This window comes from Pygocentrus nattereri, chromosome 16, assembly GCF_015220715.1.
Source record: "Pygocentrus nattereri isolate fPygNat1 chromosome 16, fPygNat1.pri, whole genome shotgun sequence".
NCBI classification, from domain to species: domain Eukaryota; kingdom Metazoa; phylum Chordata; class Actinopteri; order Characiformes; family Serrasalmidae; genus Pygocentrus; species Pygocentrus nattereri.
Genome location: NC_051226.1, coordinates 28,430,115 through 28,446,857, shown reverse-complemented (window position 1 = coordinate 28,446,857; position 16,743 = coordinate 28,430,115). Strand labels below are relative to the sequence as shown.

The window sequence follows — 16,743 nt, the reverse complement described above, 5'->3', positions numbered from 1 at the left end:
ATCGCTACCTAGGTTAACTACTTTGGCTGATGTTAGCTAGATCCAGAAACAATCAAAATATATTTATACAAATAACAAGTTGGCACATGGTCCCCTGAGAAGAAAATACATTGTATAGAAGACACACAGTCCTCATCAGCATCCAACGTTATATGAAACTTGTTAGCTCTGTTAGTTCTGTTAGCTTGTCTGAAGAAGCAGCCTCAGCTATTCAATCATTTAAACGTATTTTCAGGTGTATTCTTTGGCATGCCGCTATATTTTTGTGCAACACCAGTGCTGGGCAATTGGAGCAATCCACTCCACAAAACACGGCCATACAGGGCACATGACAGGGGAGGCGCCCAGAACACAAAACACATCTGTCCCATTGAAAACAACTGGAAACATTTCAGTCTTCAAAAAACCCTCCCCATCAGTGCTGCAAACCCCCACCACATGCAGACGCACACACACTGTGCATTCAGCATGCAAAGTGACTGCACAGCTGCATTTACAAACTAGTGACCCAAGAGCAGAACATAAAAAATCATACCAACCATGCCCATGAGAGACATAGCTGCATTCTACTCTGGGTAAAGTGGCCCGTCCTCTAGCCTTTTACTGTAATAGCATTTACTCACTCCCCGATACACTAGGGGGAGCACAACAAATCCTTTTGCCATTGACATTTGCAGTGTTTTCTGGCCAACATCTGAGCTTAGACACACACAGGTCATCATGGTAGACAAGGACAAGCCATGGATTCACAACTGATGCATCCGCCAACCAAAACCTTTCGGATGCAATTACAGAGTAATTACAGTAAATTACAGCTCTTGGAATTTCATTAAAATATGTAAATCAGTATGTTAATCAAAGGCCTGCTGCAAAAGTATTTAACAATGTAATTTATTCAAGTTCATTTAAACCGAATAGATCGACACCCTCAAAACATTACAATTACTAATAGCAGGCATGTGGGACGGCTGAGGACTTCCCTTGTACATGAGCTTATATAAAATCACTGAGCTTGTCAACATTGCTTTGAATACACCACAATGACATGTTTGCAGTACATTTGGCTTTACAGGTGCATCCAAGCTGAGAGACAGAGAGGGGGGAATAAAGCAAGAGAATGCGTGAGGGAACACGTCAATCAAATCTCAATCTAAGTCCTTGCCAATCTGTCAAGTCCTTGCTACTGTCAGTTTGTCACTAGTAGACACTTAACACAACAGCTTTTTTCACAACACTGTGTTGCTCTTTTTTTGTCTGTCTAAGTTATGTAACCATAAATCAATCGCACATACAGTTCCCAGTTCTCCATCCATAATGCACACAATCCTGCCAACTGCATAATTCATACATATGGTAAGACTTGGTTTAAAGGTTTTAAGTTAAGCCAGGGATCATGTTTGTTCTAGAGGCACCTAATGTAGGCCTAGACATTAAACAGTTCCCTAGGTGTCCCTGAAATTTATGGCACAGGCCCTGCCCTGTCTTTCAACCCAGTTCAGCAACCCTTCTGCCTTGGAGCAACATGCAGGGAATTAAAACTGATTCCGCTTCAGTTTTCCACTATGAAGGGTGAGTGACAACAGTTTATTTTCCACAGCAGAAAAAACTACATGTGAGCAGTTCAAATGTCTGTGGCTGTTAGACTGGGTGTAATCAAGTTTCATAATGTTTCAAGCCTTTTAGAACTAAAATATAAAATGCAGACCATGTGAATAGCTTACAAACTTGTGCTTTTGGCATAAAACAGCAGTCACTATACAGGAGCAGGGCGTCTTATGCTGTTCAGCACCAGATGATGGAATATTAAAGGGCCTGTACCACGATTTTGCTTTTGTAAAATGAGAATCTGATATAGTAGTCAACCATACAGTCCCATATAGAGAATCAAAGCAGCAAAACCAGTCCATTTTAAATCCACTTGAATTCATTGTTCTTGTAATGTCTCACACATGCCTGCACCACTATCTGAATTGCAGGAGAATTTTGAGAGTGATTATTTTTCATATCCATAACCTGCTGATCCTGATGCACAGTTATAAAATGTAAAACTGGGACCTAGTTTAGCATTACAGAGAAATATAACAATCGTCTCTACATACAAATGCAGTACGAGTCATTAAATAATATTTTAGCACAGCTGCCCAGCGTCTAGTAAACACCCTGCCCTTCCAGAGTATGCCATCGAATATCGCCTTGAAACACCAAATCTAAATCTCTTTTTGCTGCTGACATTTTTATGAACAAACACCTTACAAAACCAACATGATCCCAATATCCGACATATATGCTTCTATTCCGCCTACGGCAGTTTAGCCCCGCCCATTCACGCTGAAGTTATAAAGAGTGTTTCACCTCTGAGCGCTGTTTGAATGAAGCAGTACAGAGCAGCCAATCAGATCAGAGGTCATTTACACATGTCGCTCTTGAAAGCACGGTGACAAAAACAAGCCAGTTTTATTCTAAAGGATGAAGAGTGGCGGAAAATGGTTGTGCAAAACGACTTATGGTTGTTTTTGGAAGATAAAACCACAAAAATAAACGTAAAAAATGACACAAACATGTCCAATATGGGCCCTTTAATAATGTAATGAGAAGGCGAGAAAACGTCTGTGGCCCCGATATGATGCTGGAGTTTCAAATGTCAGAGTGGCGATTTTAGAGCCAGACCAGACGGGGCTCAGTTAGTCTTTAGGGGAAACGCTGTGGTGTCACTGTCACACCGAAGTGTGTTGTTTTTCTGTCAGCAGTCCGCTACTTCTCCCACAGAAACACACCTAGCTGTGCACATAAACACGGAGCTGCCAAGTCGACAAGTGCTTACCTTCCGTGTGACAACTCGAGGAGAGGATGGTACTCGGAGGTCTGAAGAGGTAAGGCAGGTACCGGGAGAAGCATTTCATCTTTCTTCACCGTCTGCGCATCACTCTGAGGTCCGCGGTAGCACTCTCCGGACGGAGCCGTGTGTAAGCAGAAGTGAGCGGCGGCGGGGTCTAGCGGTCCGCTAGCACGGCAGCATCCCCTCTCAGGCTCGGCTGACGCCAGAAACGCGCACCCTCCGCTCGGGGCTTTCTCGACCAGGGGACACGGGCAACGGTCGCGTCACGTCTGTGTGGCTCACCATGCTGTCTCCCCTCCGCCGCCGCCAGCAGCAGGACGAAGATGTGGTCGTGTTGCAGAAGTCTGGTGGGAGGGGCTTAGGGTCGAGGGGGGGAAGGGCGGGACCCGCGAGGGGGGAAAGGGCGGGAAACAGTGATGAGAAGTTATATTCAGTTTGATGAACCGATTCTTGCGAACTCGTTCCAGTCAGCGATGGAAAGTTTGATTCAGTTTACTGAACCGACTCGTTCAACCTCGCTCATTTAGTGATGAGGAGATTGATTCAGCCTCCCGAACCGATTCTTTCGAACTTGTTCCTTTTAGTGATGGGAAGTTTCATTCAGTTTGTGAACCGACACTTTCGTTCTCCTTCCATTCAATGATGGGAGGTTTGAATCAGCTTGCGAACCGATACCTTCGAACTCCTTTCTTTTAGATATAGGAAGTTTGGTTCTGTTTACTGAACCGGTTCTTTCCAATAGTCCGATTCGATTTACCTTACGTCTGATTAAATAATGTACTGATTTATCAACTTTATCCCCATTCGGTTCGGTTCAGCGAGTGAGCCTGATACTGATTAACGGACACTCAGAAAGCACAAAGTGTGACAACAGAACTTGCTACAGTCGAGTTGCGAGAAAATGTATGTTCATTCGAAGATGTTCCTAATGGTAGAGTGCGATATTTCATCGCGAAAATGATTGTAATCTGTCGATGTTACATTGTTAAAGTACATTATTCGTATTTGACAGGCGTTTATCAAGTCTTCAGCCAACAAATTGGCCTAAAATCATCACCAGTGGGGGCACGAGGGAGGTGGCAATGGTGGGAAGTGCGAATGGAGCCATTTCAAGGGGACTCTTAACTGCTGCTACATCGAATTAGCAGCTTCAGGTGTTGTGTGAGAGGTTTGAGGTCACTGACAACTGTACACCAACTAAGTGAAGACCAAGTGAAGCCCTGCTGACACATTAAAATTACATACAGCTGATATGTAGGTTATGAGGGCACGGAGACCTCTACAGTCTGAATAATTTAAAATAAATTTCGTTTAGGCCTATCCAAACCAGGCCTGTGGGTAACTGGGGCATAGCACAGCAGGGTTTCTGTTTTATGTGTATTTAAAACGAGGTTTCAAACAAGTCTCAGAGAAGCACCTTGCTAAGAATTTGCCTTTTTTAATTTGCCAGTTTCAAATAGGCTAAAAATGTGAGCATTTTTATTATGTTGTACAGCTCGTAAGGACATTTCCTACTAAGCTCACAGCTATATGGTGCACACGTTGCCATGGCTCTTTATTACATTTGAAATAAAATGAAACAAAGACCACAAAGTGTATCATGTAAGAATGTTTTGTCCACAGTGCTTTCATTTTTGGTGGCCAGATGTGGTTACACAACTGCCTGCTCAGTGGATTCTTGTGCAGCTGTATATGACTACATGTACATGGGAGAGCTAAAGCTCCAGAATTGAACCTAGATGTAAAAACTGCATGTGGAGCTCACTCTGTAGTATCTGTGTTTGAATACTTAAGGCAATGCATTGGCAGTAAAGCAAGCCATCATGAGTTAAAAACAAGAATAAATCAAACCGAGACATAGCCAAAGCATTTGATGTGTCACAATTTACTGTTGCTACATTTTTGAGCATTTTGAGCACCACCTGGCAGCCCATGAAATACCACAGTAGTGGGTGATGATATAATAATTTCAGCCATGAAGAAAAACTGTTAAAAGGATTAAGAACACTGTAGTGGATGTATCTGTATGCATGGTAGCAAAGAGATGAATACACAACATGACCTTACCACAAACCCGTTGGAAACCTTAGAAAAACGTAAACATTGCATAAGCAAGCGTGTGCACTGCCTTGTGGACAAATGGGATGAAGTCTAAGCTGTACCAGATGCAATATAAAATATCAGAAGGAACTGGTCATCGTGCACCTGAAACAGCTTATGGCTTCCAGTGGAAGTGACTCACTTGTCTGTATCAGTGATGGAGCAGCCAACAGCAGTAGCAGGATAAAATAAATCCTGAACAGTACAGAAGCTTCTTCGTTTCTGAGAGCCAACCAAATACCTAAGAAACTGCATTTTATTGATTAAAAACAGGACTGAAAGCAAAAACAAGAGTATCGTGAAATGTGATGTCATGGAATCTGACATCAACTGCAAGTTTTCAGGTTTGATACAATTTTCAGTTCTGAGGGAAAGATTTTTTTAGTTGATGCAGGATCAGAATTGGCCAAGATTCAAGGAAATGGCAGAGCTTTGCTCCATACCAATTATTTTATTAAAATTATTCTTTCCAGTACTTCAGAGTCTACACAGTCTTTTAAATCCTCCTTAAAAACAAAATCTGTTTACCGTAGCTTTTAATTCAAGTTTAGTCTGAGCTTTCAGGTTCTTTGTTTCTGTCTCTGATCTCATTTTAGTGTATTCTATTTATTGTATTTGTTGCTTTATATTATGTTTTATTCTTGTTATTTTATTGACCTTTGGATTTATTGCTTAATTTTAAACTTGTAAAGCACTTTGTTGTTTTTAAATGTGCTCTAGAAATAAAATTGACATTGACATTGACATTTATTTTGGCAGATCTGTGTTGTTCATCCCTCCATCCATCCATTTTCTAAGCCGCTTCTCCCTCAGGGTCGCGGGGGGGGTGCCACCGTGCCGCCCCTGTGTTGTTCATTTTATGTAAAAAAAAAAAAGAAAAAGAACAACGAGGCAGGTCAGTGCACTCACGCTGTGTTTAAATTCTGCTGCTACACCTCGACACAAACATGTCATAGTGTAATTATGCATGACTCATTGTGCTGAATAGAGAGCTGCCTTTTACCTTCAATGCGGCATTTTATTTGATTCATGCAGCCAACTGATGTTTGGTTCACAAATTCATATTGTCCCTTTTTGTGTTACAACTGTGGCAAGTAGATTAGTTTCTTTCTTTAAAGGCTATTAAAAACCAGCTCACAGAATAGCCATCATCCATTTTGGCTGTAAAGAAATGAGAATATTCAGAATTTTGTGTGTTGTTTCTACAATGTTCTTTTGTTAGCATTCGAACAAAATTAGCCTCCAAAATCACAACCCATTAATTATGTGCTTTACAGCCTGTGGGCCATGGTGGAGAGGATCGTTGTTTTCTTTAAACTGCAAAACTTCATTACGATGGACATACATAGACATACAGTACACATCATTTTTAGACATTTAACCAAGCCACTAATAAAAAATACATATAGATGTAGCTAACATAGATGGCTAAGTATAGTTATATTAGTTATAAAGCATCGCTACTTGAAAAGTTTTGGGGGTTTTTATGTTTATTATGTTGCGTGATTATACAGTCAAGTGATGTTTGATATTGATTACTGTGTTAGTTCCTTGAATTTTAGAGACTGAGTTGGACAAATCTCCTCGTAGATCACAAAAGCTTTTGTGGTCGGTTGTGTGGGCCACAACTTGAAAAAGGTGGGAACCCCTGCTATGATTTATAAGCAAAAAAGGAAAAAAACATTTGATTGTGGTTGTGTAGGTGCATAAGCTCCTCCCTCTCCCTACCTACTTTACAAGGGGTGATGGGTGTAACAGCAATATAGTTTTACATTTACATATTTTTAGATTTTTTGATGCCGTATTGGCAAGGTTACACCCTTTTTAGCAGCTAAGTACGAAACATTAAGCTTTTATTTAAGATTACATCAATTGTGGCCCTTGAGAAGTGGGCAATATTAACCCTGTTGTCTATGTTTCATTGTATGTCCAATGTACTGGAGTACAGAGCCACAACAGAAATTTTCTGGCTGTTTAATTACTTATGGACTGCTCTGTACATGTTGATCAACATGCCTTCCAATTCCACCGCCTGCCATTCAAAACCACTCAACCTATCTGTCTCGCAGACGAGAATGATGTCAGCATCGTTTTGATGAGGTCATTTCTGAGGGGCAGCGTTTCACGCTGGTCTTATTTCCACTTAAAGACAGAGAATAAAGTGGGAGATCTAGTCTGCAGGGACTGCAGCAATCATGCATAAAATACGATTCGCAGCTCTTGTACAGATTAACGGTCAATTTGCACTTGGACTAATGTAGCTAAACAGGAGGTTCTGCAGGATATGCTGCAGCTGCTACTGAATCCTCATGTCTGGATTCTTTTTGTTGTAATAAGTCCCTTATGTAATTATGTTTTTGACGGCCACTGCAGAATCAATAGCAGGTGCCTGGGGGGGTGGGTTAGTAAAGGGGGCCATCTGTGCCTCTCTGGTGTAGATCAGCATAATGGCCTGACATCCTCTTCTTCTATGCCACCATAACGTAATGAGCTGAACACACACGTTAATTTTCATGTGGGGCGCGCATGAAGAGTGCCTGGTGTGAATGTGTGTGGTGACAGTTATTCTTAAAGGAATAGTTTGGTAAAAAAAAAAACAAATGTGCACAATTTTCCACTTACCCTATATGTAGTCAGTCAACCAAGAAATGTTTGGAGTCCAGACATGGAGTTTGCTTTTTTAGTGGATAAGTGGTGCTGGGATGCTAACAAACACTAGAACTCAGCCAAATGGCCTATATTGTTTTCATAAAAATACATCTAAATCTCTCTCAACCCGCTTAAGCTTAATTAAGGTCATACAGGCTAGTTGATGTGTTTAGGACAGAGTATGACTTCTTATGAACTATAAAATTGTCATAGCTATTCCAGACAGTGCCGGGGCTTATACTCACAAGACAGTCACAAATGACAGGACTGATCTTGTCACACTGTCACAAAAACGGTTTGTAGATCAGCACTCCTGCTCCTGAGGTGGTTTTGAACACACACCTTGTTGAAAAGTGGCTGTTTCAACTACATAACAATGTTCTGTTCATTTTTATAGTTCACAGTAATTCATAATGCGTCCTAAACCAATCTGAGAAGTCTGTGCGACCATTTAAGACCTGGATGCGGTTTGAGCAGCTTGAGAGAGACTTTGATGATGTATTTTTGAGGTATTTTGGTGAATACTGAGTTTTAGTGTTCGGTAGCAACAGTAGCTACAATATAGCTTGTAGCTACAATTCTAAACTAAAGAAGCATAATTGTAAATGTGTAAATTGGATTTATAGCCACACAGTTCCTTTAAGACATAGAAATGGCGGCACGGTGGCGTGGTGGGTAGCGCTGTCGCCTCACAGCAAGGAGGGCCTGGGTTCGATTCCCCAGCCGGGCGACCGGGGTCCTCTCTGTGTGGAGTTTGCATGTTCTCCCCGTGTCTGCTTGGGTTTCCTCAGGGTTCTCCGGTTTCCTCCCACAGTCCAATCGGCGGTCAGGCCGATTGTGTAAAAATGATCAAATTGTAAGTCGCTCTGGATAAGAGTGTCAGCCAAATGCCGTAAATGAAATGATGCATATAAATCACTCACACATGCATATTTATACCACTAGTTACAGTCCACCCAACAAAATGCATAGGAGGAACAGCACAGTTGCATTTATTACATAATTTTCACATTATTTCTTATGGGGGGGGCACAGAAACACAGCATATTAGTAACAGTGTTGTGATTACAGCCTGATTGATTCAATGGTTTGTGGCATGTGGGTGTGTGTGGGTGATTGTGTCTAGGTCACAGTTTACCAATCTGGGGGCAGACATTGTGCTTACAGTGTCGTTGGAGCCCACTCCATTTACCTTACCTGCTCTACATATTCAGACACATATGTATCATAGATGGAATTTTTTATTCACATACTCAGCTGTAGTGTAAATAAGTAGCAGTATCGTATGTAAATCTATTTGCGAGAATGTGTGTGTCACAATACTTCCTCCATGACCTTAACAAAATGTATTCAATTAAAAGTTGTACCCCTACCCCCACCTCAAAAAAATATTGTCCAAAACGTATTCAATAGCTCTTGTGTACACACAAAATGTATAAATAAAACCACTTTAAACAAACTTAAACTCACACATGCTCTACTTGGGTGCCACCCCCCCACCCCCCACCCCCCATCCAACTTCTAAATATATTGTGTCCCATGCTGTCAATTTCCAAAATATGTTATATGCTATATTGTAATGAAGACAGAATACAATATTTCACTGCTTGTGTTTGAATATTTCTGTAGTTCAGTGCCACATTCTCAGTAAAAAATGTACAGTTACAGTAATAAATTATGAGATAATACACAACTTGTGTTTATTATTCCAAACCATATACAGTCATATACCAAATGTTCATATATCATATACTTTTGTTGATTTTTTTAATAACAATAGCAATAATTCTAAAAATAATAAATAACAAAACACATTCACAAGCTATTAAAACTTGGCTTGTCCACCAGAGTTCTACAGCACCGGCAACACAAAACACAAATTACATTGTATACAGTCTTATGTAAAAGATTGACCACTGGTCAAATGACATGTTGGTAGATTTTCTAAGTGAAAAAAACACATTCTCTACAGAAAACATTTCTGTGCATTTTAATGCATGATTACTGTTTATTTGCTGAATTTAACATATTGGGGAAAAATAAAACATAAAATCTGGCCGGTGCAAAAGGCTTTATGTTGTGCTAAATTCACCAAAAAAATACAACCTGTGCACTAAAATTGGCAGAAAAATGTCATATTTAAGTTTGTTCCCAGTAGAGCATGTGTTAACTTTTTTACACTTAGAAAATCAACAAAACATGTCATTTGACCAGGAGTGTTAAAATTTTTGCATACCACTGTATACCCGATAGAATAAGAAAGAATACTAATGAGTTTGGATGGCCATATATATTAGAAAATCACTCCACCAAACTACTCTCAACACCTGACTCCCCCTCCTTTTTTACACCTCTTTCTGATAAAGCAAGATATTGCACTTGGTACATTGCGCTACGCTATTTTAACCTAGTTTTATGCGCGTATTTTAGGTTAGTGTGGCTGGATATACAACGTAATTGATTGTGTTTTCATAATTGCTTTTACAGATTGTTCTTTGTTTTTATGTCAGATTCACTAAATAGTTAGGACTGTATGAACTAGAAATATTTAGTATATGCAGTTTTATTGTTAGTATTTTATAACAGTAATGGGATAGAAAAGGTAATAAAACAGCAAAGATGCTGAAGTTAGTTAGCATCTAAAATTTCTTAGAAGTAACAGCAAACATGTTTATAATGGAAAATTACCATGTTCAATAGAAAGATGTTATAATTATAATGTTATTATCATTTATCATGCTAAAGGACTTAACATGTAAGCATTCACTTTTGAGGATAATCAAACAGAGCAACTAATTAGTTTGCCTTACAATTTGAGTTACTAAAGATCTAGAATGATGCTATCTAAAGCATAACAATGTTGGCAGATAATTGCATTTCAAAACTGAACAGATGTTTAGGTTTATCCGATATTTAAAACTAATATTTGATGTCATATTTTACTCCAGAAGAGCAGACAGTTTAGGTGATGCTGGGTTGTGTTAAAATATCTGCATTTTATTTATTTTACTGCACTTGTAACCTTATAGAACTAAATGTTATATTTTCTTTTCTTTTCTTTGAAATGCTAATCCAAGCATTTAGTCCCCTTTTCTACAATTTGAAAAACTCTGTGTCCTGTTTTGATGAACTTTAAAATAAATTTGATTTTCAGTTGATGCAGGATCAGAATTGGCCAAGATTCAAGGAAATGGCAGATCTTTGCTCCATACCAATTATTTTATAAAAGTGCAGTCATGCTGTATTTAAATTCTGCTGCTACATCTCGACAAACATGTCATAGAGTGAAATAATGAATGAAATAAAATTTAAATGAATAAATAAAACTTTTTTGCTGTTGTTGTTTTTTAAATGCCAATCACACCTGATTTTGAAGTTTTGCCAAATTCCGAGATTTGGTGCTCCATACGCTAAACAACATGCTTAAAATAGTTTTTGACAACATTATTATCCAGTATGGTAAGGGAATAATTGTAATGGAAATAAAGCACAAGTAAATATGCGAAGTCAGCTAGCACAATTGAAAAAACAAAATAAAATGTATCAAAAGTAGTACAACAGTAAATATGTATAATGGAAAAAAATATCACATTCAATAATAAAAAAATGACTTGCATACCAGTTATGATGGGTTTATATCAAGGCTTACTCATGGCTTTAGTGGGCTTGGGCCACCATTTCCATACACAGCTTGTTAAATGCTTTGTTTGGAATACATCATTGATATGTGACCTTTTTTGGTAACAGCATTAAAACAGGTCTGCAATAATGCAAATAAAAAAATAAATAAATAATGTGTTATTTTACCTCTGTTTTTTTATGTAACATCTTGAAATGTAACCTAAATATAAATATAAGCTGTGGTTCATCAAAGTACATTGCCTAAATGATTAACTAACAGTGAGAAAGCAAATGTAGCAGTTGAGTTTTTCACTACTTCAGAACATATTTGTAAGGGCGCATAGAATAAATTCACAAACTACTAAAGCGTGTGTGTCCTGCACAGTCCTACAGCACTGGCCACATAAAACACATTTACACAAAAAAAAACTAATTAGATTGTATACAGTCATAGGGAAACGATTGGGCATTTTATGTTGTGTAGGCACATTTAATATGTTTTATTTTTATTTTCCTAATATGCTAAATTCAGCAAACAGAAGTCGCACTTCAAAATTTGATAAAAATCGGCATATTTAAGTTTGTTCTCTGTGGAGGATATGTAGCTTATTTTTACTTAAAAAACCAACAAAACCAACAAAACCTATCATTTGACCAGGGGTAATCAAACCTTTGCATACAACTGTACATCTACAGTACGTAGAGTAATTAATACGCGTTTGTTTCTTATACAGACACAAAACAAAGCCACGGATCGCACAGAATCAATGAAATCAATACCTGCTGTTCAGTTATCAGTTGCATGACCCTGACAGTTTCTTGGCAGCCATTTTCTATCAGTGTGGCAGACGTCTGGAGCATCCAAGCTTAAGAACTGAACTCCGTGGGCTGAATGTGAACCGAACACCCTTGGAATTCAGTTCTCAAAGCCAAGACCTCAGTAGACAGCAGTTTAAAACATACAGCACAGAACAGGACCTTTGTCCTAAAGCTAGAAAAGGGAAATGAAAGCTGGAGTTAAAACATGTGTAAATAAATGTCAAATTAAAACGCATGTTTATTCATTTGCGTCTTACTGGCATGTGATGAAACGGTCACTATTTGTGTCTGGTGACTTTGGGAATTTCTCTTTATTTCCTTGTTCCTCATTTATAACTGCACATAAATGTACCGTCCACTTCCTGCATGTCTAAATGTTTTATTTCCAACAATGAGTAACAACTGTGTGAAAACGGTTACCAGGGGAAAAATGTCAGAACTGCTTCGTTTTGATAGATGTTGTTCATAAATGTTATATGAGAACAAAGAACACCGTCTGCACTTTTTGGTGTGAGTGAGAAAAGGCTGCTGGCCCAAAAGGGAGCCAAGTTATCATTGTATGTAATATTTTAGTAAGAAATGCTTTACAGTACTTCAGAATATATAAAACAAACACTTTAGACTACCCCACCTTCTATGCTAGGCCTGGAAAAGTTAGAAAAATAGCCTAAACTGTATTTGCGTAAGAGCAAAAAAAATGACTTCCACTTAAATAAAGGTTAAAGGTCTCTTCCTATCGCAGAGCAAAAGAACAAGGGGGGGCGACAACACAGTATTAAGAATTACAGCAAAAAGATTTAGAAGAAAAACAACTACAGTACTGTATAAAGTAAGGCTATACTGTGGTGAGTCTTAGGGGCTTGTACAAGGTACAAGTGAAACACACTATTTGCCACCCCCCTCTCTCTCTCTCTCTCTCTCTCTCTCTCTGTGTAGAAGAAATTGCCCAAATTAAATTTATGTAAGAAAACAGGTCAAAAAAATAGTTCCAGTTAAAATTCAAGTTCCTTCATACTGTAAAGCTACATTCAAAACAAACAGAGCAAAAGAGCACAGAGAAAAACTACCAAGTATCCTCATGATTCATTAAGTAAACAGCATTAACAGGTCTAACTCTACTGTTTAGTACGTGCTAAGGCCATGCTGGAACCTTAAGACACAAGTCTCGGTACTGAGAGGTTTCTCTTTGCTCTCGTATGTGCCGAGTCTATCTGCAAGGATATTCCTGGAGACTACAAAGTGTGATCAAAGATAGTCCAAAAGAGTGTCATTTAGCTCTTTGGCTCTCCCCAATTACGCTTACCTTCGGTTTCCAGTCGGTGAGGGGTGACTCATTCCGTGAGGATGCTGAATCATAACTGAGACACACGGCCTTGATAAGCTGTCCTGCCGCCTACTGTCCTCAGCAGCACCGTGGCCCTCTCACATGGCCTAGCCTAGCCTATATAGCAGGGCCCTTCTCTCATTTGCATAGGGCCTTTTTTCCATCACACACACACACACACACACCACACACACACACACACACTCTGCAGCCCTACATACGGGAAAGTCCCCTGCGATCCTCTCGCGATAGTAAAAATTGCACAAGGCGCTCTGAGCCCAGTGAGAGCCGAAGAGCCGAGACTCACGTCATTCAACAACACGCTTTTGAAATCAGTGGTGTTTGTGCGAAGCCTGAGCGAAACGCTGCGCTCCAATAACAACGTTTTTATGTTCCATCTTTAATGAGATCGCTCGGTGAGAAGGCGACGCGGTATCAACCGACTCTGTTGAGAAAACCCCAACCGCTAGAAGAGGAGGAAATGTTGGTTAAGTATTCGCTTCACCATTTCCGCTCTGTAAACTCCGTGGGCTGCGACGGGGAAATCCTGAAGCCATGCGCGCTTCACCGCTCCGCTCCTTCTCCAACCGTCATTAGAGCTGTTTTTAAACTTCTGCTCTCCATCAACACGAGCTTTTTCACTCGGCTTATCAGTTCAGTGTGAAAGCCATTTCTGGCCAGGCAGCGCGGAGAAAACCCCCTTTTTTCTTCTTCTGTATGTAGAAGCGTTATGACAACATTGATCAATGGCTTATTTTCTCGAAATGTTTTAGTGTGTCTCAATAGTGACTTATTTCCTAAAAAAAACTGGCTTAATAATTTTGCTTAGTAAATAATGACTTGGGTTTTCGAAATAATGCTGTTTTCAGATACTACGTCAAAATAATGAGATTAAATAAAAAAAATGTGTGATGATAAATCTTTGATTTGAAATAAGAATTCAACGTTTTGAATATATTACTCATTCTTTCGACGTTCTAAGTCAAAGTTTTGATGCTGCTGCCAGAAATAGTATATCCTCTGCTTTAAGTGTTGCACTTCCATTGTTGAGAAATGGACTGCAGAGTGAAAATGTGCTCCTTTGGTGTGAAACTGAACAGAACAGCTCATTAAAATCGGCATTTCATTGGCTTTAAATGGAAGTCACGCTATACAGCAATTGATCTGGCCTGCAACACTGAGTATTCAAGGAGAGTGAAACCTTTTAATACAAAGCAATGCAAAAATGTTGTGGAGATGCAGGAAGAGATTAGAGATTTTTCTAGAGATAATCTAGAGATGATTATTTTGTCTTCTTCAGCACATGTAAATTTGGAACACCAAAGCTATTATTCCTGAACACAGCTAGGCCTCCCTTTCTTTACAGCTTAATGGTCCCATACCCTACGTTTATCCCGTGTTTTTGTCTTATTATGTTTGTGTGGGGTTTACGTACCACTGTCATAACCAATTTTCCAACCTCTTTTATCCTTTAGAATTAAACAAACCATTATAATCACTGTGCCTTTAACTGATATATGTATGATATATGTTAACTGCACTGTTACACTTCCTTAAAAAGCAGTCCATGCTGAACCATTCTTTATAACTGCAGACTAAGGGGGCGAAGCTCAGTTTCTCTAGGCTGAATAGGCAGATATAATGTGTTGGTTTTTGTGACATCACAATAACAGTGAATCCAAAGTAGGCTGTTTTTGCAGCACAGGTTCCATATTTGAACCGAATGGACTGAGTTTTAAGACTTTAACCACGTTGGCGTGGTAATTCAAACACTTTGATTTCAAAAAAGTGAAGCAGATGCAGTTCTCCATTATATAGACCCTTTAATAAAAAACAGTGCCTGAGCATATCTTGGAATACACTCTCATGAAACCAGAGAGTGGTTTATTTTTATTTACGCTGTGACATCAACCATCAGGACCTATCTGTGCACACATTTATGTTCTTGTTTTTGTGTACAGACGGTATACACATGTACAAAAAGTGGCCTCATGCTGACCCACATGTTCTCACTCTGTTTCCTGAACTCACATGACAGAGGAAGTGAGTCAGGTTCTCACGTCAGGCTCCAGATGACCTGAAGTCACAGGCCCTTGATGACGGGAATACAGTATATAAATAAATGTTGATCTTTGATGGTCCTAACGTGTGAACTAGAAAATAATACAAAAGATGACATAACACACACCTGCATACGCACATCCCTCAGGCCCAAACACAGTAAAACAAACTTACGCTTACACAGCGTGCAGCTAAGGTTGCCCAATAGAGTTTTGTTCATCATTGGAGAAAAGACAGGGGTGGGAGGGTAAGCTTTTGTTATCTTCAGCAATGCTTATATTGCATTTATTGGGTTATGTGGACTGCAGTTGCTCACTAGCACCGCTCACTGGTTTGTAAAGGGTAGACTTTCAGCAAAAACATTTTTTCATCCTAGTTCTGAAATACAAGTAACGTGCAGTGTACAGTTAGTGTCCAATTGGCGTTCACAGGCCTTATTGTCTAGGAGTTGTGCTGACATCTTATAATCTGATAAAGAACAAATTGTATGGATCTTATAACTTGCTTGTCACTATTTGACTGCTCTAATCTTATTTGAAAACTGAGTGGTATTTTGGTCATCTTCACTTTCCACGTTCCTCCATCTCAGGTACAGAAGCACAGGGAACTCAAGCTAGTTCAGTAAGCTCATAACAGTAAAATACTCGTTCATAGTTCACACCAGTGGTGTAACTTCTGTTAAGGGAAGGGGACAGTTGCACTGGAGCCAATGGCTTAGGAGGACACACAGCAACAATCCCCTAAAAGCTTGACTGGGCCCTTGTATAGACACTTACACATTTATACTCAATTTCTTAACAACATACCTCATCAATTAGATTCTGTCAACACCACACAGACAGCCTGACATGTTTCTCTCATTCTTATTCATAATGCAGCTCAATGTTTACAATTTTCAAATGGATCATTCACAAACTACAGCAGGATGCACTGATCAGGCACAACATTATGACCACCTCCTTGACCCTCACAGAGCAGGTACCATTTGGGTGGTGGATCATTCTCAGCAACACTTATATGGTGGTGGTGGTGTGTTGCGCTGGTCTGAGTGGATCAGACACAGCAGTGTTGCTGGAGTTTTTAAACTTCGGTGTCACTACTGGACTGAGAATATTCCACCAACCAAAAATATCCAGCCAGCAGCATCCTGTGACCACTGATGGAGGACTAGAGGATGAGCTGATGAGTCTCTGATTTTACATCTACAAGTTGGACTGACAAGGTAGGAGTGTCTAATAGAGTGGACAGTGAGTGGCAGCAGCACTGCTGTGTCTGATCCACTTGTACTAGCGCAACGCACACTAACACACCACCACCACATGAGTGTTACTGC

General features: G+C 39.6%; 1 protein-coding gene across 1 annotated transcript in view; it reads right to left on the bottom strand.

The window, feature by feature from the left end:
* ppp2r2bb (protein phosphatase 2, regulatory subunit B, beta b) overlaps positions 1-3,194 on the bottom strand; it is an 89,510-nt gene extending 86,316 nt beyond the window's left edge. The window contains exon 1 of the mRNA XM_017721250.2: positions 2,822-3,194. Coding sequence (XP_017576739.1) covers positions 2,822-2,900 — 79 coding nt within the window. The 5' untranslated portion in view covers positions 2,901-3,194. The remainder of the gene's footprint in view (positions 1-2,821) is intronic.
* Between the last annotated feature and the right edge of the window lie 13,549 nt (positions 3,195-16,743).